The sequence below is a fragment of the Penicillium verhagenii genome (genome assembly GCF_028828195.1).
Source record: "Penicillium verhagenii strain IBT 33310 chromosome Unknown utg000007l_segment0_segment0, whole genome shotgun sequence".
NCBI lineage: Eukaryota > Fungi > Ascomycota > Eurotiomycetes > Eurotiales > Aspergillaceae > Penicillium > Penicillium verhagenii.
The window spans coordinates 1,162,646-1,183,226 of NW_026643171.1; the positions used below are offsets into that span (position 1 = coordinate 1,162,646).

The window sequence follows — 20,581 nt, forward strand, 5'->3', positions numbered from 1 at the left end:
CATGAATGATATCCATGGATCGCATCTCATATATATGCAGAAGACGAAAAGAAATATTTGAAGAAATTTTGGTCGTGATCATGGCGGGACATATCTTCAAGTATTGACACGCAGTATGAAAATGTACAATATTGGGCCAGCGAAGCATGTCGGCGTTGGAAGGGCAAACTGTCGTATGTTGATGGTGGAATAAAGGCTTCTTTGGAAATTGATGTTTAAGCAGTGAACATGAGACGCAAGCGACTCGGCCCCTTCTTCTTCTTCTCTTTGGGTCGCGTCTCCTTTTCTGACATATAGCCAGATTTGGAAGGCGCCCTACTTGGCGCTCTGCTTGAGGGCCTGCTTGGAGCTTTGCTCGGGGCTTGACTTGGAGCCTGGCTAGGGGCTCTGCTTGGGGCCCTGCTTGGGGCCCTCGATGGTTCTTTGGTCGATTTGGTGAAGACACTTTTAGGAGCGGATCTGGACTCTCTCCTGGAAGGTGCCTCCGAGGGAGCATGTGCATGTGACCTGGATGTACGCGAACGTCGAGAGCGTCGGGAGGAAGCCATGGACGTATCGTCATCGAACTTAAAGCGTGGATCTCTTTCCATGCGGGCCGTGGTCACGTCGATTCCAGACAAGGCCGCAGCTCGTTGGGTAATGAATTCGCCATCAACTGATGTGCCCATGCTGACAGCTTCAATGTCTGCCACGCCACGCCTCCACATTTCAACACGACTTCCCGATTGCACATTCAGCTCCATTAATTCCTCCATCTCTTCCGGCTCCTCATCTGCCGGTGCACATTCCGGCTCTTGGGTGATTCCGATCGTGTTAGACTGTATCTTCTTGATGATTTTATATCCTCCGAACATGACCACCGTCACTCCTAGTCCGACACCGGCAGCGATCAGGAATTGCGGGCTCGCAAGTAAGGCCCAAATTGCGGGAGAGGCGGACTTGAATGCAGCAAGTGCCGTTGGTGCCATTTTTCCGGCGACGTTGCTGATTTCCGCCAGAGTGAGAGCGACCGCAGCCATCGCATCCGGATTCTTTTGAAGATGCGCGATGGTGGCGGTCGCACTGTGCTGCATACAGTGCGCTTCTTCCAGAAGCCACTGGGCCCGAGTGACCAGGCCATTTAGTTGGTTTGGATCTTCCGGACTCTCCACCGGAGGGGTATACTTTGCTAGTGTGACCGGGTGTGCATCCCCGTATGCAAGATCCATGTCAATGTAGGCATCCGATTTAGACCGAGCTGTTGTTGGTCGATCCTCAGGTTGTCTAAGCGCGACGTCATGATGGGTATGTCTGCGGGGAAGCTCTGCTGGTGCCTCGAAGCCCGACTCTGTCCTCGCAACACCCGAATGCAAATCTTGTTCGTATCGAGAAGGGGGACGGCGATGATGCACACTGCGACTAGATTGATGTCGTGACCTCGATGCGTGACTCCGTCGTGATGGAGCTACCGATGGGGAGTCATCGATTGTGTAGGTGGCGAGAGCTTGCAATGCCTGCTGCTCCGCAATCTTGGCATTACGCTCGGAGTCAAAATGCGCCTTGCGTTCGCGGTACGCGGCTTTCGCCTGATGGAAGACGCCGAAGAGTTGTTTACTCTGGTGCTGTCAGGATAACCTTCGATTCGATGATTTGAATCCGGGCTAGCTTACCGTGCTAACAACTTTGCCGGACTTGTCAATGACAGCGATCGTCTGGCCGAGCGGCGCCATCAGATAGGATCGTCGACCGTGAACCTTGGAACGATCACCTCATCAGAGTTTTTGTAGTTCGTTTTATTGAGATGGGCCGAGGAGCGGTGTACGGGACTAGTGATTCCACCTGCGACCTGGGCGATCTCACAAAGGGGACATAAATAACGGTGAAGCACTTGAGAGAAATGGAAAAAGACGAAACTGGAGAAGCCGAAGTATAAAATGAGATAATATAGCAAGGAAAAAAGGAGAATTCTTAATCCCCAGGGCTGATTAAGCTGGTTATCTTTAAACCTCCGCAGAACGTGAAAATAGATCAGCGGTCAGGTCCGATTGGACTCAGGGATATGATATGGGTTACTTATGGGGAACTGTGCTGCGGGAAAATGGAGGAGGCTGGGGGCGATGGCATCAGCGCGCAGGAGTTGGGCACAGAGCAACGAACGGTAGCTGCAGGGCCCTCACCTATCTGGCAGAGTTGGGTAACTTGGGTTCCAGTGATGCGACAGGCAGAAACGAATTACAACGGATGGGAAGCTCGCATCACATCGGCAAGACTGAATGGTTGGGCGCAAAAGACCACAGTGGGGGGGGGAAGGGTTTGTTGTCGAGCTGTGATTGGGAAGGATGAACCCATTGGTCCCTCTCTGAAAAATCCCTGAGAACAAGCGGCTAGTCCGTGCCAGTGGGAAGATGAATAGCGCCGATATGCCCCGGAGTCTGTGTTTCTAGTATTTGATACGGAGCATAACGGTAAAGACAAAGAAGCGGTGACTTGATGATTGTGATTGGTTGAATTGATGGATCCGAGTCACCGCCACTGTGGCTGGTGCCCTCAAGTCAGCTGATATTTGTCAGATTCAGTCATACATCAGCCACTGTGGCGGTGCTGTATGTATGGCATAGATCACTAGACCTGTAAAAAGAAGAGACGTACGTATATGCAATGTTCCGTGCACAACCGTCACCAGGCACAAAGAAAAGCCCCCTTGGAAGCCTTGAAAACTTTGAAATCCAGGAGTCGATGACGATTCATGGCGCGATCACTGCCGTACTACTTGACAATGAATTTGGATGCCTCCCTATATCCCAATTGGATCGTTAACGATGAATTCTCGGCTTGGTATGGAATGGACAACTGCAGGAAAAGAAAAGAAAGCAAACAATAGCTTGTAGAAGACGTGTCTTGCGGTGAAATTATAGATGAAACCGGAGTAGGGGCTGGATGCGAATAGAAATCCGGGTGAAGTCATTAGAAAAGCCTCCGCCTTATCTGTCCACCGCTGCTGATCAGTGCCTGTTAAAGTTCTCCTTTTTTTCATTCCGAATTTGTTCCTGGAACTTCTATGATTATTCTATATTCCACATTTCTGACTCCCTCATTCGATTTGATTGATGGCGGTGCTTGATTTTCAGTCAAGGCCTCCCTTGGCTCGGTTACAGTGGGAGCCCAGGTATGTTAGTAGATTTCCTTTTCCATACATCCATGTTCCCAATGATCAAGCCCACGCGACCGTAATAAAACCCTTTGGAATGAAGGATATCACTATGAACAGGACACAATGTCTGACTGACTAGCGATCAACCCAATAGACCCGCATGTTGTTGGAATCATAAAAGATATTATTCAAGGGGTGGTGAGTCGAATACTTTATCGATGGTGCAATGGTTATGATTTCCCGCACCGCCATTTGTCTCCTTTTTTTAAAAAGAAAAAAAATCTCCTTAATGTTTCTTTCCATACTATCCTTCTTTTCTCTCTCTTCGTTTTCAAAAACCAAAGAGCTTTCCCACTACATTCATTGTTGGAAGTGGATTTAAACCCGGAACTGCGAACCAAAAGATCGTTTTTCTGGGTGGATCCAATCATCCGTCGCGGGGAGATCTCGTCCTCCACACACAACTTCACGTCCCCAAGAGAAAATACCTCCCCCAGATCTATCATTGACTGACGGGAAACCACGCAATGGATATAGTGGATTCCGGATTTACCGACGAGGTGGAAGACCAATCTAAGACTTGGGGATCCGATGCTCGGTCTTTAGCGCAAGCTAAAGATGATGCCACCAGCGCGCCGCTAAGTGATTGCGGGATCGGTCATCGCGTGCTTGCTAGCCGTTCCGTCCTCGCATTGGTCGTTGACGAAGAGTGTGTATTTGCCGGCTTACAAGGAGGAGATATCGTGGTAAGTATATGCACTGTTAAATCCTGGTTTAGAATCGTCTATTTTGACGGCAACTTCCTCTTGTGCGGTCTGACTCATTCCATTAGGCTTGGTCTCTGGAAACATACGACCTTGTTCTGTCAGTCCACGCCCACAAAGAGAGCGTTTTGGGTCTGTATTTATCAGAGGATGGGAACCTTCTCTTCTCTAGTGGCGGAGATTCTGTAATTAATGTAAGTGGTTTATCAGACATCGCCTATCGCGTCGCGGAGCTGCGGGTCACTAACCCCCTTACCTAGGTTTGGTCAACAAGGACCTTTGAGCGACTGTATTCTATCTACCCGCATCATGATGTGGGTGATATCTTTACTGTGGTGTATTCCGCGAGTAATCAAACCATCTACTGTGGTGCGCAGAACACCAGCATCCAATGGTGTGACCTGTCTGAGGAAAGCGCCCTGAGCCAAACATCTGTGGCGCACCCAGGAAAGCGGACGCATCGCTTTTTTGACTCCCGCGGCCCGGACGGGACACCTGCTCCACGGCCATCCGACGGTGCCCACTCAGTCTCAGGAGGAGGTCGAGTCTTATCCTTTAAGCGGGATCACCACAAATTGTTTGCTCACCATGGTTATGTTTACTCGATGCTTTTGGTCAAGGGCCTTATTGAGTCTGCCCCCTCTGAAGAGGTCTTGTTGACAGGTTCCGGAGATGGTGCTGTCAAGTTATGGAGAATCGGCTCGCAGCCAGGAGCCGCACCGGTTCAAATTGCCAAGTTGCAAAATGATGACCCTGTCCTCTCCATCGCTGTTGAAGGCTCGTTACTCTACTGTGGTTTGGCAGGCGGTGCTTTGAACATTTGGAATTTGGATTCCCAGCAGCTGGTCAAGCGTATTGTTCGCCACACTGGAGATTTATGGGCAGTTCACGTGATCCATGGCGTTGCTATCTGTGGTGACTCAACAGGAACAGTCAAGGTATGCAGGATTCTAGGTGGACCCCTTATTTTCTAATCGCTGACTTTGCCAGAAATTTAACTCCCGATTTGAGGAAGTCGGTGGGTGGGTCGCTCATGAGGGCACCATGCTTGCATCTGCTACCGGACGAGTCAAAGATCGACACATCTATGCTACTGGAGGCAATGATAACTCTGTTGGCATTTGGGACCTGACAGAGTTTTTCCTCACACAGGAGGAGCTGCCACCCATCAGCAACGGTATGTTATTTATTCCTGATCGGACAAACGGCGCCAGCTTGCTAACGTTTGTTTGGTATAGATGAAATGGTAAACAGTCTGGCCAAATTTGTCTCATTCAAGACTATTTCCTCAAGTCCTAAATTCAAGGGCGAGTGCAACCAGGGAGCAGCCTTCCTGCGTCGACACTGCAACTATCTTGGTGCAAAGACAAAACTTTTGACTACGGGCGCAGACACAAATCCTGTTGTGTATGCCCGATTCAATGCAACTTCCCCCGAGAAAGTTGACAAGACCATTCTTTTCTACGGCCACTACGACGTTGTTGGTGCTGATACCAATCGCCCTAAGTGGAGATCCGATCCTTATCAATTGACTTCGATCAATGGATTCCTCTATGGTCGTGGTGTTTCTGATAATAAAGGTCCGATTTTGGCATCTCTGTATGCTGCGGCCGATCTTGCTCGCACAAAGTCACTCCGTTGCAATGTGGTATTCCTCATCGAAGGAGAGGAAGAATCTGGATCCCAAGGATTTCACCAAACGGTCCACGAGCACCAGGCTGAAATCGGTCCTGTCGATTGGATTTTGCTAGCCAACAGTTATTGGCTGGATGACTATAATCCTTGTCTGACCTACGGCCTTCGAGGTGTGGTCCATGCCAACTTGGTCGTAACTAGCGATCACCCTGACTTGCATAGTGGTATTGATGGTAGTGCTCTACTAGACGAACCAGTCAAAGATGTTTCAATTTTGGTTTCCACTCTAGTTGGACGCAAGGGTCGAATCAACCTGCCTGGGTTCCACGACTCCGTCCGGCCTATCACAGAAGCCGAGCAGAAGCGATTTGAGGCCATCGCAGACATATTGCTACCCCAACACCCCGAGATTCAAGACCGCCAAGCATTAGTCAAATCACTGATGTATCGCTGGCGCGAACCATCGCTCACAATCCACTCCCTGGAAGTCCCAGGAAGCAAAAACGCAACCACAACCATCGCACGACTTGCGAAGGCCAGCCTCTCGATCCGTATCGTTCCCGACCAACAAGCTGACGATGTCGCCGCAACTCTCACAGCATTCGCTCAGGAGCAATTCGCCTTACTCGAATCTCAAAACGACCTCACCGTCGAGATCACCGGAAAGTCAGATGCCTGGCTAGGAGACCCAGACAACGAAATCTTCGCCACTCTCTCTGAAGCAATCACCGCAGCATGGACTCCAGACCAACAAGGTTCGAAACATCAGTACCCACCCATGCCTCCTCCCACAAACGGGCGGAAGCAAGTCACTCCCAAGCCACCCATTCCTTCCGGCCCGAGCCTTCTCCGCAAGGATTCCTCAGACAGCCTAGCATCACGCGTTGACCGCGTGATCACGTCCACCACCACGTCGTCAGCTGAAAAGGCAGCTGCCCGCAAACGGTCCTTGCAATCCGCTACTGTCCCGACATCTTCCACTCTCACTCAAACTGCCGCAAGCTCCGATGACTCTTCCTCGCTGCCTATTCGCACGAAGCCCAAGTCCGACGCACAGTCCGAGACCCCGGATGCCACAACCGGATCTTCTACCCCGGCCACCTCTCCTGCAGCGGTCAAGCCCATCTTCATCCGCGAGGGTGGATCGATCCCCACCATTCGCTTCCTGGAAAAGGTATTTTCTGCCCCGGCAGCTAATTTGCCTTGTGGACAGGCGAGTGATAACGCGCATTTGGATAACGAGCGCATGCGCGTGGAAAACCTGTACAAGAGTCGCGAGATTTTCCGATATGTGTTTGCTCATTTGGTTGACAAGACATAAGGACCTCTTTGTCCTTGGTTTGGCTATATCGGACTCTATTCGTATTCTGTAAAATATGCATTATTCTAGCATTGTTTCTCCCGGGACATGAATTCAAAACACTTCTATGCATTGAGAATTCTCTTCAAAATCACCGTCTAAATAATCTTATTGACTTCAAGGAATTCAATAGGATAAAGACGATCAGGTTGGATAGCGGCCCGTGAATATCAGGGTCCACCATCTTTTGCGCACAATGGGCGTGGATGGCGGCGGTATCAGCCATCTGACCCTCCCGCCGCTCCTGGAGTTCCTCGTAAAGACCCCGGACTTCTTCACTCAGCGCCTGACATGCCTTTCGGCTTGCCTCCGTCGCTCCGTCACGTCCCTTAAGTACCTGATCCACTTCCAAGGGGGTCGGTTTCAACAGTGTCGATTCTCAATCGGTTCAATCCCGGGATTGTTGAAGAGAGATTTTCCAAGGATGCAAAAGTCGTGTAGCGTGTTTCGTGTACCGCTCATTGACATTGCAAAGTTTGCTTCATATCTGGCTTCCTTGAGCGTAGGTCATGGTAGTTGTTAAAGGGAGATGTTTGATAATGAAGTGAAGACGAAGTAAGAGTAAATAAAGAGGAAGTGAGAGCAATTGAAGAGAAAGTGAGAGCAATTGAAGAGAAAGTGAGAGCAATTGAAGAGAAAGTGAGAGTAATTGAATAGAAAGTGAGAAGAACTGAAGAGGAAGTGAGAGCAAGTAAGAAGAAAGTGAGGGAAGTGAGGGAATATAAGGTAGTAAGATAATATGGAAAGAAGCTGTTGAGGAGAGGAGTGGAGAAGAGAAGAAGATGAAAGGCTAGAATGTTGCTTTTATACCCCGATTGGAGCCTGAGGCAGCGATGAACTTGTGCTCCGAATTCTTGAATAAATATAGATTTCATGATCTTTTTCTTACTCTTGATTTCTCTAGGACATAGGAAATCCTATTTAGGTTGTACTTGGATAGAATTTCGGTACTAGCTTCCCAGGTATTCCAATGTTATTTTAAGTGGATATATTCTAGATTTTTCAGCCTATATTAAGCAAGTATATATTGATCTTAATCAATTACATAATTTACATTGTTTAACATAAATACTTATGTACATAGTACTGTAGGCATCATTCGGTGAGCTCCTATGTTGCAGTACAGGTATATATGTCTCTACCTATATGTATATGTACTTAGGCACCTACTTAATACTTGGGATAGGTATTTACTTACATACCTTCTTAGTTCTTAGGATAGGTATATTCTTATAAACCAACTTGGTATTTAGGATAGGTATATCATTATGTACCTTCTTAGTACTTAGGATGGGTATATTCTTATGTACCTACTTCATATGTCGGATGGGTATATCCTTACGTACCTACTTGGTACTTAGAATGGGAATATTCTTATATACATACTTGGTATTTAGGATGGGCATATTATTATGTATTTTCTTGGTGCTTAGGATGGGTATATTCTTATGTACCTGCTTGGTACTTAGGATGGGTATATACCTAGTATTGAAAGTCATCAAAAACCTATGTAGGTATCTTAGAGGAACATTAATTTCGCAAGAGTTCATATAGGTAAGAACTTATGTACATAGTACATACTCAAGAGATCAATTGATAGACTCTGGATTAACATTGAAATACTGCAACCTAATAAATAGTAGGTGGTAAGCACATATTTAATCATTTTCTGTTTGCCATTTCCCAGCTTTAGAAACCTTCAAATGTTGGAATTGGTCGCAAATGACATCTGGGTACCTGGACAGGTGTTCCATAAACATCCCGAGGTTTTTATTTATGGAACTAGTCTCGATCAGACTTAGCATTCAGAGCCTCGATTCTTGCTGTTTCACCAATGAGACAGTGGTATGATCTGAATTTGCGTGCTGGGACACGCGCAGCGAATATTTCATCCAGTTCCTCCAGAGAACGGCCTTTCATTTCTGGCATGAAGAAATAAAAGAAAATCACACAGAGAAAGTTAGATACAGCCCAAATGTATCCATATTGAGCGCCCTGTGCCATAGCCAGATTAGTATTGTTGCTTAAAAAAGCGTGACTTGCATTATTCGCATGCCCTATATCTCCATGAATTGACCCACCCAGTTCATATGCTCAGGGTTAATGAAGTATGGCGTACAAAAATTCACCAGCCATGCAAGAAGATAGCCCAGTGAGGTTGCCGTCCCAATAGTCCATGCACGGAGTCTGGAACTGACGAGTTCGGTAGCGACGGGGTAACTTGCAGCACCGACACAGCCATTATAGAAAAACATGAACAATGCTGTAAAGGCCACCAGTGTTCTGCCAGTAGGTAAAGTATTGGGGCTCACTGTAGCAGCGATGGCACTCGCTAATTGGCATAGACCGCATCCAATCGCGCCGATTATAAGAATGGAGCGACGCCCGAATAACTCACGGATGGCGTACATGCCGACATTGACCCCCAGAAAGCCAAAGCATGTGTTCATAATAGAGTATTGGAATGGCTTAGTGATGCCGCAAATTGTGAAGAAGTATGCTTGGTAGCCAATGAGGAACCATACACCTGATGCAGTTTGACAACCAATCATACAGTAGCAAAGTATAGTCCGGCGAAGATCAACACCTAGAAGTCAAGGCAGTATTAGTATAACAGAAAACGAGAATTCAAGTAAGGGGCCTCGGGATGAGGATGTCCTAATCTCACCTCGGAACATATCCATTGCCGCTACATTCCCTTGTTCACGCTTTTCCTCTTCCACGCCCTTGACCATCTCTGCCCACTCCAACTCCAAGAGCGATGGCATAGCAGCTGTGCTACTGGAGCTTCGATCTTCAGCTCCACGATTGGCACCGGAGATAGATAGGACAGTGAGAAAACCAGTGCCCCGAAGTCTTTCCAGTGACGTCCTGGCTGCCTTATCATCACCACGATGAAGCAACCACCTGGGGCTTTCGGGGACGAAAAATAACGCAACGAATAGCAGGGTGGGAACAATGTAAAGGCAAGCAAGAGGAATCCTGTACGACAGTCGGTCAAGTCGCGTTTGAGTGTAGTTATCAACCACCGAGCCCAGAATACTTCCTATATTCACCCAGTATGCGAACAAAGCGACCATGACACCCCGAAGATGAGCCGGTGCCACTTCAGAAGTGTAAATATTTGAGAAAGTGACTAAAAAGCCATTGGCGAATCCTAGTAGTAAGCGTCCGAAATACAGGACGCCTGCCGATGTTGTCCCGATTTGGATTCCAACTGCAACTGCATTGACGACACAGGCAAGCCAGAGTGCATGACGGCGGCCTAAGTAGGCCGAGAAAAAACCTGCCACTAAGGAAGAAACGAAAGATCCCAATGTCAGAAGCGATGTTATGAGTTGTTGTACGGTGCTCTGGAATACCATGTTGTCAGCCAACTTGTGGTCTGCTGGTGGATCAGGAAGAAGGTAATACTCACATCAATTGCATATCCGGTGTCGCTACTTGGATCGCGGTATCCAAATACCTTCAGGAAACCGGTCATGGCTTGCAATGAACCAATAGCAGCTAAATCAAAACCGTACTGCATATTGGCCATTGAGACGAGGCAGCATAGAAGCAGGCACTTCCGGTTCTGCCATAGTGTCGTTGATGACATACTAGTCTCAGCCATATTGAGCAAGCTCGAGAGGAAACCGCTTATGCAGATACCCTCATGAGCGGGGCACCGCTACTAATGTATCACACCGAGTGCTTGATAGCTTGGGATTCCAGAGTGATACGTGACCCAATCAACATCTTGCCCGTCACACAACACGTAAATCAGTCAGTCTCTGCACGTAGACCTACCTCCCCACAAACCCCGCATCGTTTAGTGGACTTCAAAGCTGGGGGAAACCTGGGGCAGCCCCACCTCCGACATACGACGGCAATTAGCCGATATGGATTTTAAGATTAATATCTATTCAAATTAAGATATGCAAGCGTCATGTTTCACGGAATAGTGAGGAAAAGTATTTTCAAGTGGCATAAATCACTTTAAATGGCTGCCGCCAACATATGAGTGCCATGACTGCGGGTGTAGCCCTAACCACGAATACCTACCTGGAAGCACTTGTGCACTGCTTGGAATAGCTAGTGAAAATGTCAAGATTCAAAACAGCCAATCTTCTACTCAAAGATAGACCATTAGCTAAGATTGAACATTTGAACATGTGGGGCGAGTAATTTACGAATATAATTTTCAATTTTACGTGGCTTCTCTGCGCATGTGAAAACGTCCACCTATCCTTGCAGTGCTATTACTGATTATGATAATGACTTTACTATGTACCCCGCAACGTTAGAATGATCAAGCCCACATTTTTACCTTGGCATGCACTCTGGAGGTGGGGTCATTTATGCAGATGTGTACTATTTCAAATCCGAGAGTTCCAAGACTTGGAATCAAGAGATTAAATGAAATGCGTTTCCTGCGTCAGGTGGTAGAACCCACTCAAGGTCTACATCACCGATCGCATATTCCAACATTCTCAGTGCTAGATCTTGAATTTCCCGCTGATGTGCATACTGAAGCAAGATGATTGCTGAAAAGGCAGAAGAATTATTGGCTTTGGCCAAGGCCAATCTAGCACTTGATTTTTCAAGGCGAGGCGGTATCAGCATTTCCGTTGCGACCCTTTGGGGGTTAGCTGTTATTGGTTTTATACTCATAATAGACTATGGCTATATGGTGTATTTGCATTTTAAGATGGTGAGTTCCTATTTTCAATGCGAGTATTCACGTATCTGATTAGATTGCATCTGACATCTTGAACAATGTCTACAGCCTCCAGGTCCATTTCCACTCCCTCTTATCGGAAACACGCATCTACTTCCCGATAATAAGCCTTGGATTTACTTTGAGAATCTGGCAAAGGAATACAAATCTCCCATGATAACATTCTGGACCGGCCGACGACCAACAATCTGGATATGTGACGCGTGGGCAGCGAGTGAGATCCTCGACAAACGAGCGGCAATCTACGCGTCAAGGCCGCGTATGGTGGTTTTCAGCGAGCTTGGTGCCGGACAGTCCAACATGGTCAACATGTATTATGGCGATCGATGGCGCTTGCACAGAAAGTTGACACATATGGGTGTCGGTCTTCAACAAGTTCGGAATTACCGCGGCTTCCAGAATGACGAGAGTAAAGTGGTTGCGTTTGATCTTATTCGCGAGCCAAAAGAATACGTCAAGCATTTCGAGCGCTATGCCACAAGCGTGGTCTCCATCATCGGCTTTGGTCGACGTGTTGCTACGTTCACGGATCCGATTATCACGGAGGTCATTGCGCTGATGCAACATGCCGCTGAGCTGAATGTACCCGGCAAAACATTTCCCATGCTGATGGAATCTTTCCCGTGTAAGTTTCGAGGATAATCGGTCGTTTTCTTGGGAATTTCGAGATCAGGGTATATGAAAAGACGTGAAAGCTGACACGTAGCCAGTCCTTGCCAAGTTCCCAAACTGGATGGCGCCATGGAAGCACGGTCTAGGTCAAGGCCAGGGGCGCGGCAGACCATTTTTCTATGCCCTCGCCGAGGAAGCCGCGACAAGCGAAGATACCGGGCATTGCTATGCGAAAAAGGTATTTGAAGAGGCACCGAAACATAACCTTTCAAGAATGGAAATCTCTTCACTCGCAGGCAATCTTTTTGGGGCAGGTGCCGACACTTCCAGCTCAACGCTTGTTACTTTCATTTTAGCATGCTGTGCATTTCCGGAGGCACTGGCAAAAGCAAGGAAAGAGCTTGACCAAGTAGTGGGGCCATGGCGGAGTCCTACGTTCCAGGACGAATCCGACTTGCCATACGTCAAGGCAGTCATGAAAGAAGTTCTTCGGTGGAGATCCGTGGCTATCATCGGAGGCCAACCGCATGCACCGATCCAGGACGATTATTACAAGGTAATAGCTGAGATATATCCCTGGCACCCGGGCCAATATGCTGATCAAATTGATCTAGGGTTGGCTGATCCCGCGAGATACTTGGGTCCAGGGAAACGTTTGGGCCATTCATCATCATGAGCGAGAATTCCCAGACCCAGATCGTTTCAACCCCGATCGCTGGTTGAAGGACAGTCCTGAATCCCGCCCGTTTCCCAGTGAGAAGGGGTACATGACTTTCGGTTGGGGACGGCGTGTCTGTAGTGGGCAGGGATTAGCGGAGCAGGGAACATTTATCACGATCGCACGTCTGCTCTGGGGCTTTAACATTGAAAAGGCTCTTGACAAAGACGGCAACGAAATCAATGTGGATATATTTGATTTCACGTGAGTTCTTTTCAAGCATCATATTCCTTTCACCTTTGATTTATTTGAAAACTGATGGTCTGGATTATTCCGCGTGCGGGTTCAGCAACGGCCTCAACATGAGACCAAATCCGTTTGAATGCCGAATCACGCCTCGCAGCTCAGAGATCCGTGCAACCATTGAGAGAGAGGGCCAACAAGCACTGCAAGATCTGTCCGAATATGACGGTGAATCGAAATATCGCATGAGCACGTTTTACGCCATGGAAAAAATCTGATAGGTCAATTTCGCCCGCGGTCATCACGCGTAGGAAATTGAGACAATAGTCGCTTTGGATTTCCACAAGTGGCGTTGAATCCTATAGAAAGGATGTATGGTCCCGGCAAGGAGGGTGTCCAATATCAGCCGAACATCAAAGCTAATAGGAGGATCAGCCATTATGGAGACACGGCCGGGTGTGGAGTATGGGCAATGTTGGCTGGGGATTTATCGCGCTAGATCACATCAATCTAAACTCTGATCCGGGGATCCTTGCAATCTAGAGCTGCAGTAGTGTAGTGAATCGAAAATTCCTGATTCCGGTTCTTATGATATGATGATAGACTTGAGTATTTGGGATCAAATAAGTATGACAATTAGGCAAGCAATGAGTCAATCCAATGGAATGTATCAGGAAAATTTGATGATTCTGCTCCCAGGGCGGTCGCGATCGAAGGTCACAACACTCAGGCTATAAAGTTCCAGGGAGGCGATAGAGCCGCAAATATTGCACAAGAACAAATCGGCAATGGATGATATCGAAATTTGCCGTGAGAAGAGCTCAGGACCAAATGTGGAGAGAAAGGAGGGGTCGGAGCTGGCATGGAAGACGTAAAGATACGAGGGTCAATTATGAGATGCGGAGACGGACTTGATAACTTAGACAGTTAGACTGGGGGATGTCTCGGCAGATGAAAGGTAGAGGAAAAGCCGGCTAGTATGTATCGGTTCTCCAGAAAAAAATGCGATTTGGTTCATGTGGAGCCCGCGCTCCGGTCGCTTTGTTGCCGAAGTGCACTCGGGGTTCCGGATGCACGCCACAAAAACAGGGAATTTGGTAAAAAAGGGTGAAAATCAAAGACCGATCGAGGCAGTGTAGAGCAGTTCCAGACTAAGATAGAGAACACGGAGTTTTCTTCGGGGAAACATTGTTCACAGTATAGTAGACTGCATGAAGATTCAAGAGCCATCGGAATATCCCCGACGCTTTGTGACATGGCCCGTTGGCCCCGCAAGCCGCCAAGTACCGTCGCTTGAGCCACAGGCGCCGACCAAGCCGAATATAATGATGGTCAGACTACTGCATGGCCATGTAACTCATCTGATGCGGCCCCCCGGTCTGTGGAGAAGAAGAGGGTCATGTTCAAGTGATCAACGTTCCATACCCCAAGGGGTAAGAATAAGATTATCGCTCGTAAAAATAAATAGAGATTTTATTCTTTCGGACTAAGGTGTACCTGTGGCACGGGTGGGACGGCAAACCTTCGGACAAATAAAGCTCGGTAGTAATTTTCTGAAATAGCCACCAAATACTCCTGTCCAAGTTTCGTCGAAAACCAGTACCTGTAGCCTCCTTTTCTTGCCTTTCAGTTGCTTTGAGTTGCATTCAGTTGCCAATTAAGCAGGGCTCATTTGTAGATTGTTCATTGTTGGGTCATTTCATCATGGATATCCCTCAGGCAAATGTGCCTTTGGACGTGGTCATTGTGGGGTAGGGATTTTTCGCCTTTTTTCCAGATAGGATCGAGTTGCTAACGTTTCCCAGAGCCGGTATGGTCATTCTGAGCTGGAATCGTTCTGATAGCCAGATTGAAGCCCGAATGTCATAATTGACTTTTTTTTTTCTAGGCATTGGTGGCATGGCAGCGGCCTTGACATTAGGCCTACGAGGTCATCGGGTGGTGGTTCTTGAGGGTGCACCAAAAGTATGCTCTGCTCTGGTCTCAAGCCAAGAAGAAGACCATTCGCTGATTTGTGAATTACTTATAGCTCATGGAAGTCGGTGCTGGAATTCAAGTTTCTCCCAACATGTTGCGACTATTTGATCGTAAGTTGGATTCATTTCTGGTGTCGGCACATGGATTGGATGCTTACCCGCGCTAGGATGGGGAGTTTCGGACTTGATCCACGCTCAAGATGTTGCACTTGAGCATATCCACGTTCGACGATGGGAGGATGGCTCCCTGCTGGGAACAATGCCCGTCAATAAGACCTTTGGACAGCAAGTTGTCATCCATCGCGCAGACCTCCACAACGCTTTAATTGACAAGGCATTGGAACTCAAGAATGTGGAATTGCGAGTGGACTCGATTGTGACTAGTGTCGAGTTCAGCCCTGCGTCAGTCACATTGGCTAACGGGACCGTTGTTCGTGGCGACATTGTCATTGGGGCTGACGGGATCAAATCCACTATTCGGGGTCATCTCTTGGATGATTCATCCATCAAAGCCATCCCCACCGGAGATGCCGCTTATCGAATTATGCTTCCCCGTAGTGTCATGGAGGCAGATCCAGAACTGAAGCAACTGATCGACGAGCCGCAGGCGACTCGCTGGCTGGGCCCCTCACGGCATATTATCGCGTATCCCGTTCGGAATCATGAGTTGTATAACGTTGTTCTATTGCACCCAGACCGCCAAGAGGTCGAGGAATCCTGGACAACCAAGGGCTCAAAGCAGGCCATGATTGACAATTATCGAGGATGGGACCAGACTGTGAGGAAGTTGATTGACTTGGTGGACGACGACGAGGTTCTTGAGTGGAAATTGTGTCTTCATAGCCCTCTCAAAACCTGGATCCGAGAGTCAGTAGCTCTTATTGGTGACGCATGTCACCCAATGCTGTATGTTGAAACCCGTTGTTCTCTCTGCCTGTGATGTACTAACCAATCTCAGCCCTTATGTTGCCCAGGGGGCGGCACAGGCAGTGGAGGATGCAGCTGCATTGGGCGTCCTTTTGTCCAACATCACTTCCCGTCATGAGATCCCCCGTGCACTGCAGGTATATGAGGTATCTAGAAAGCAGCGTGCGGAGACTGTACAGCAGTCAGGTTCTGAAAACCGTATCACTTTGCATTTCCCTGACGGACCTGATCAAATCGCCCGCGACGAGCAATTCCGCGCAGCGGCTACCGGCTCCAATCCTGATAAGTGGTCTGATCGCGAAACGCAGAAGTTCTTGTGGGGCTGGGATGCAGAGCAGGCTTCGTTGGATGCCTGGAAAAGTATGTTCACATTGTTCCCGATTGTATGGTAGGGCTGCGAGTTGAATGCTAATTTAGCTGACTAGAAATGGGCACGGACGAGACGAAGTTGAACGCCAGCCTCTAGTGGCCTCAGGCTCACGCGATACCGTTGAGAATTTTTACGTAGGCAATTAACATTTGAAGTTAAATCCGTTAGTCCTAAGGTCCCCCTGCCATTTGAAGCAAGGTTCTGAGGTTGAATATCATGTATTGCCCTGGAGGTAGCATTGAACGTGAATGCTTCTTGCTGGAAGTGGGAATTTTAGAATGTACATGCTAAATACATATCGTCCAAGATTGTCCCGATCTACAGCGGACAACCCTGACATACATACACACGATACACGGAGGGTGGGTCCAGCATTCAAATCTGTCCTAATTGATTTCTCATAATTGCAATTTTGTTTCTATTTCATCATACAATCATTCAAACTGCCCGTTCCCAAGTTGGATACCTATTCCAATATTTATGCCGAGAGTGGTAGATATGAATCAATCTCCAGCATTGTCGCTTAGGAATAGAGAAGTAATGTTCAACATTCAACTTTTCGCTTCCTATTTCCCGTAGCAAGGTAGGAAAGTATTTCGTTTTTGGATGGATATTTACATCTTCTCACCAGCGGCAGTCTTCATCTGGCCATACTTCTTCAAGCGAATAGCAGACACGGTGATGAAACCGGTGGTCTCAGCAGGGGAGAAGTCACCGATCTCGTCCATGCTAGACTCGGTCATATCATACAGCTTCTCGGTCTCGGAAGAGCGACCCAGGACGGAGACCATACCCTTGTAGGCACGGCAGCGAACCTGGCCATTGACAGACTTCTGGGAGGCAGTGATAGAGGACTCGAGGAACTCACGCTCGGGGGAGAAGTACAAACCGTTGTAGAGGAGCTGCAGGATGGTCAAAATATAGCTCAATCAAAATAAAAGCAAATTGTTACTGACCTTGGAGTAGTTGAAGGTGACAAACTGGTCACGGAGGGCGCGAACTTCACGGTCCATCACGAGACCCTCGAGATCGCTTGTATTGGTTAGCAAAGAGGACGAATTAACAATGATAGTCAGTGAACTTACATGTGAGCAGTGCGGAGGCAGGTGAGACCAGGGGTCTCGTAGCAACCACGAGACTTGATACCAATGAAGCGGTTCTCAACCTGGTTGGGGGGTCAGTACAGCATCTACAAGGTATATCTCAGATCATGGTGAGGCTCACGATATCAATACGGCCAACACCGTGGCGACGAGCAATAGCGTTGGCAGTCAGGAAGATATCGACGGAATCAGTGCACGTCTTCTTCTGGCCGTTCTCGGTAAGCTCCAGCTTGACAGGGACACCCTTCTCGAAATGGATGGTGAAGTCCTCGGGTTGATCGGGGGCAGACAAAGGATCCTGGGTCAACTTCCACATATCGGCGGGGGGAGTAGTATCGGGATCTTCCAAGATACCAGCCTCGTAAGAGCAGTGGGCCAGGTTCTCGTCCATGCTCCAGGGCTTGGACTTGGTGGAGGTGACAGGGATACCCTTCTCGGCGGCGTAGGCCAAAAGGTCGTTACGGCCAGCGAAGCGTTCGTAGAAAATGGGATCGCGCCACGGGGCAATGACCTTGATCTTGGGCTGAAGAGCGTAGAAAGCAAGCTCGAAGCGAACCTGATCGTTGCCCTTACCAGTGCAGCCGTGGGAAACAGCGAAGCAACCCTCGCGCTATTGAAAAGAAGTACCACTGTGAGTAACTGTTTCGAGACAACACGAATCATACTAAAATTTTACGTACCTGGGCGACATCGATCTGGGCACGGGCAATCACGGGGCGGGCAAGGGATGTACCTGCGGACACTTTTAGTAAGGATTTCAACGGGACTGTTGTGTATATGATGGATGTAACATACCGAGGAGGTAGACGTTCTCATAGACTGCATTGCAAGCAATGGCGGGGAAGCAAAGCTCCTCGATGAACTCACGGCGGAGATCGACAATCTCGCACTTAAGGGCACCGATCTTCAAAGCCTTCTCGCGGGCAGCCTCGAAGTCCTCTGTGGAAGTCATTTAGTCACGCTTGGTCGTATCGCCTTGGAATCAGTGCGAACTGTACCTTCCTGGCCAACATCGGCCACTGCGAATTGGATTAGCTTTGCTTTGGTATATTTCATCCATCCATGATGGGGGTGAACTCACTGAAACAAACGACCTCATAGCCCTCCTCGATAAGGTATTTGACTGGGAATGTCGATCAGTAACAGCCATTGGAAGAAGCTCAGGGCAGATGAATCGTACGGATACAGCTGGTGTCGAGACCACCGGAGTAAGCCAAGCAAACCTGTTTGAATTATGTGTCAGTCGGCGTCGTTGGAGCAAAGGAGGGGATAGAGGGGAGGATTAAGTGGCGGTTTGGGGATGAGTGTGATAGTCACCTCGCCAAACGCCTCAATTAAGTAGCCATACCTTTCCCTGGGCCATTTTGAATGATGTGAAGAATCAAATTGGGGAATCGTAAAGCTGGGTAGAATGAATTGAAGAAGGTCGGAGATTGAGTCATTCGAAAAAAAGGCGGATTTTTGGTGCGGGCCGGGGAAGTCACGCCTCTTGGCGCCGACACCGGCCGATAAGCTCTGATAAGGGAGGGGCGCACACAACCTGCCACCACCCACGAATAAGGATCGGATACTCTACTACACTAGCTAGAAATACCGTCAACATTTGAAGCAGGCTCAACAAATGATATGATACTTTCACGTAAAAAGTCACAGGGCAAAGGTTTGCTGCTGGAGACATGTACGTTTGTCAAATCGCCCCCAAAGCTACCAGCTAGTACATGTACGACTCGCTCGTCTAAGTAATCTCAGTGCCAATCAACTATGCACATGTGCATGGCGTATATCTAGTAATTAGCTATATAATTATTCAATGATATGACTCAGCTTAAATACCTTCAAATGTTGTCCGCGGGGAATGCGAACTCGTAAGGTACTCCCAATGTTAGTCAATATTCAAGGCCCACCGTCCAACGTCATAACGGATCCAAGGGATCCAAGGTTGTTTGTCTTGTTTGCATATAATTCATCAATGCACTCGAAGACACACCCTGCCATCAGATTCTCTGCCGAGGAAGAATACTTTACAATTCATATGCCCAACATTTGAAGCGTAATCCTGCAGTAATTCTCCAGATATCTTGACTTATTCCCTAAGTAGATATAGATTTGCATTTCCCCCATTGATCGCAAGTGTGTGGTTCCAAGGTTCGGTTCAAACATCGATGTGTAAATGCCCTCAAGTGCTTGCTGCGTTGTCTCACTATGTACCAATGGTACTCAAGTGCTTGGAGAACACAGTATACATTGTTATATATCCATGAATATGCAATAAGTATCCGCTGACCTGCACATTCTCCACATGGGTTCTCAACTTTGGGAGCGGGTTTCAATCCATCAATCCGCAGTTCGGCCTCCAAGCCATGGAGACTACCCACCTGGACAGGGGACAAGTATGCACCTGTGGATGTACTGCAACCTTGTAGCCAGATCCAGATTTGTTCCTGTGTAGGTATGGATTTCAAGGTTGGGAGTGCCCTCCATTGACACCAGTTGACACCAACATTTGAAGGTTGGGCTTGGGTGCTTCCCAAACATAGTCCAAGCTCGAGGTCGACCCGTCAACTGGTGGACGATGTGAATTCCAAGATCCCAAAATTTAAACATTCAACATTTGAAGTCGGTTCCAAACCTTCTATATTGAAGATATCCTGCCTAGACATCGACATGAATAGGTACATTATGTAGGTATACACGGAGTCCACGGGTGTCGTGCCCAGGTGGAATACTATACATAGCTCCTAGGTGCCCGTTCCAATAAAAGCCCTGGATGTGAATATTCGAAAGACATCGGGACCTGAGAATTGATTCTTCCTTGGAGCAGCAGGTTTAAACCGTGCAAGTTTGAAACATTGAATGTTCTATCACGATCGGAAAGGCTCTTCCGTGACGTCCCGAGTTCAGGACCCCGGGACCTTCGGAAGAATAATCAGGTACATACATTAACTTTGTATGTATTTTGCTGGATATATATCCCCGAGATCAACTGGTACTTACATAAGAACAACATGCTCCAAATGTTCTAGCCTTACATAGGCATGGATCTATTGATCCGACCTTTTTCCATGGCACGGGCTAAGCAAGCA

The 20,581-nt window shown here is 47.9% G+C and overlaps 7 protein-coding genes across 7 annotated transcripts; 4 read left to right on the top strand and 3 right to left on the bottom strand.

The window, feature by feature from the left end:
* Positions 1 to 215: 215 nt before the first annotated feature.
* On the bottom strand, positions 216 to 1,709 carry N7466_007116 (uncharacterized protein; the record flags this gene model as incomplete). The annotated part of the gene is made up of 2 exons (XM_057166505.1): positions 216 to 1,595; positions 1,650 to 1,709. 2 exons carry the CDS (start codon positions 1,707 to 1,709, stop codon positions 216 to 218), a joined length of 1,440 nt encoding a protein of 479 aa, XP_057019546.1.
* A 368-nt stretch (positions 1,710 to 2,077) lies between these two features.
* On the top strand, positions 2,078 to 2,353 carry N7466_007117 (uncharacterized protein; the record flags this gene model as incomplete). Its single annotated transcript, XM_057166506.1, has 1 exon — positions 2,078 to 2,353. The coding sequence occupies one exon, from the start codon at positions 2,078 to 2,080 to the stop codon at positions 2,351 to 2,353; it is 276 nt and encodes a 91-aa protein (XP_057019547.1).
* Positions 2,354 to 3,657: 1,304 nt separating this feature from the next.
* N7466_007118 (glutamine amidotransferase subunit DUG2) lies at positions 3,658 to 6,850 on the top strand (the record flags this gene model as incomplete). Its single annotated transcript, XM_057166507.1, has 5 exons — positions 3,658 to 3,876; positions 3,963 to 4,088; positions 4,155 to 4,832; positions 4,885 to 5,071; positions 5,133 to 6,850. 5 exons carry the CDS (start codon positions 3,658 to 3,660, stop codon positions 6,848 to 6,850), a joined length of 2,928 nt encoding a protein of 975 aa, XP_057019548.1.
* Positions 6,851 to 8,671: 1,821 nt separating this feature from the next.
* Positions 8,672 to 10,427, bottom strand: N7466_007119 (uncharacterized protein; the record flags this gene model as incomplete). The annotated part of the gene is made up of 5 exons (XM_057166508.1): positions 8,672 to 8,946; positions 9,009 to 9,221; positions 9,288 to 9,476; positions 9,558 to 10,242; positions 10,308 to 10,427. 5 exons carry the CDS (start codon positions 10,425 to 10,427, stop codon positions 8,672 to 8,674), a joined length of 1,482 nt encoding a protein of 493 aa, XP_057019549.1.
* A 981-nt stretch (positions 10,428 to 11,408) lies between these two features.
* Positions 11,409 to 13,400, top strand: N7466_007120 (cytochrome P450; the record flags this gene model as incomplete). Its single annotated transcript, XM_057166509.1, has 5 exons — positions 11,409 to 11,582; positions 11,658 to 12,234; positions 12,320 to 12,777; positions 12,836 to 13,143; positions 13,229 to 13,400. 5 exons carry the CDS (start codon positions 11,409 to 11,411, stop codon positions 13,398 to 13,400), a joined length of 1,689 nt encoding a protein of 562 aa, XP_057019550.1.
* A 1,426-nt stretch (positions 13,401 to 14,826) lies between these two features.
* On the top strand, positions 14,827 to 16,491 carry N7466_007121 (putative salicylate hydroxylase; the record flags this gene model as incomplete). Its single annotated transcript, XM_057166510.1, has 7 exons — positions 14,827 to 14,873; positions 14,928 to 14,956; positions 15,011 to 15,087; positions 15,152 to 15,209; positions 15,266 to 16,004; positions 16,057 to 16,385; positions 16,451 to 16,491. The coding sequence occupies 7 exons, from the start codon at positions 14,827 to 14,829 to the stop codon at positions 16,489 to 16,491; spliced, it is 1,320 nt and encodes a 439-aa protein (XP_057019551.1).
* A 518-nt stretch (positions 16,492 to 17,009) lies between these two features.
* N7466_007122 (argininosuccinate synthase) lies at positions 17,010 to 18,861 on the bottom strand (the record flags this gene model as incomplete). The annotated part of the gene is made up of 10 exons (XM_057166511.1): positions 17,010 to 17,297; positions 17,352 to 17,427; positions 17,481 to 17,560; positions 17,620 to 18,108; positions 18,179 to 18,231; positions 18,294 to 18,437; positions 18,497 to 18,517; positions 18,580 to 18,621; positions 18,679 to 18,721; positions 18,847 to 18,861. The coding sequence occupies 10 exons, from the start codon at positions 18,859 to 18,861 to the stop codon at positions 17,010 to 17,012; spliced, it is 1,251 nt and encodes a 416-aa protein (XP_057019552.1).
* Between the last annotated feature and the right edge of the window lie 1,720 nt (positions 18,862 to 20,581).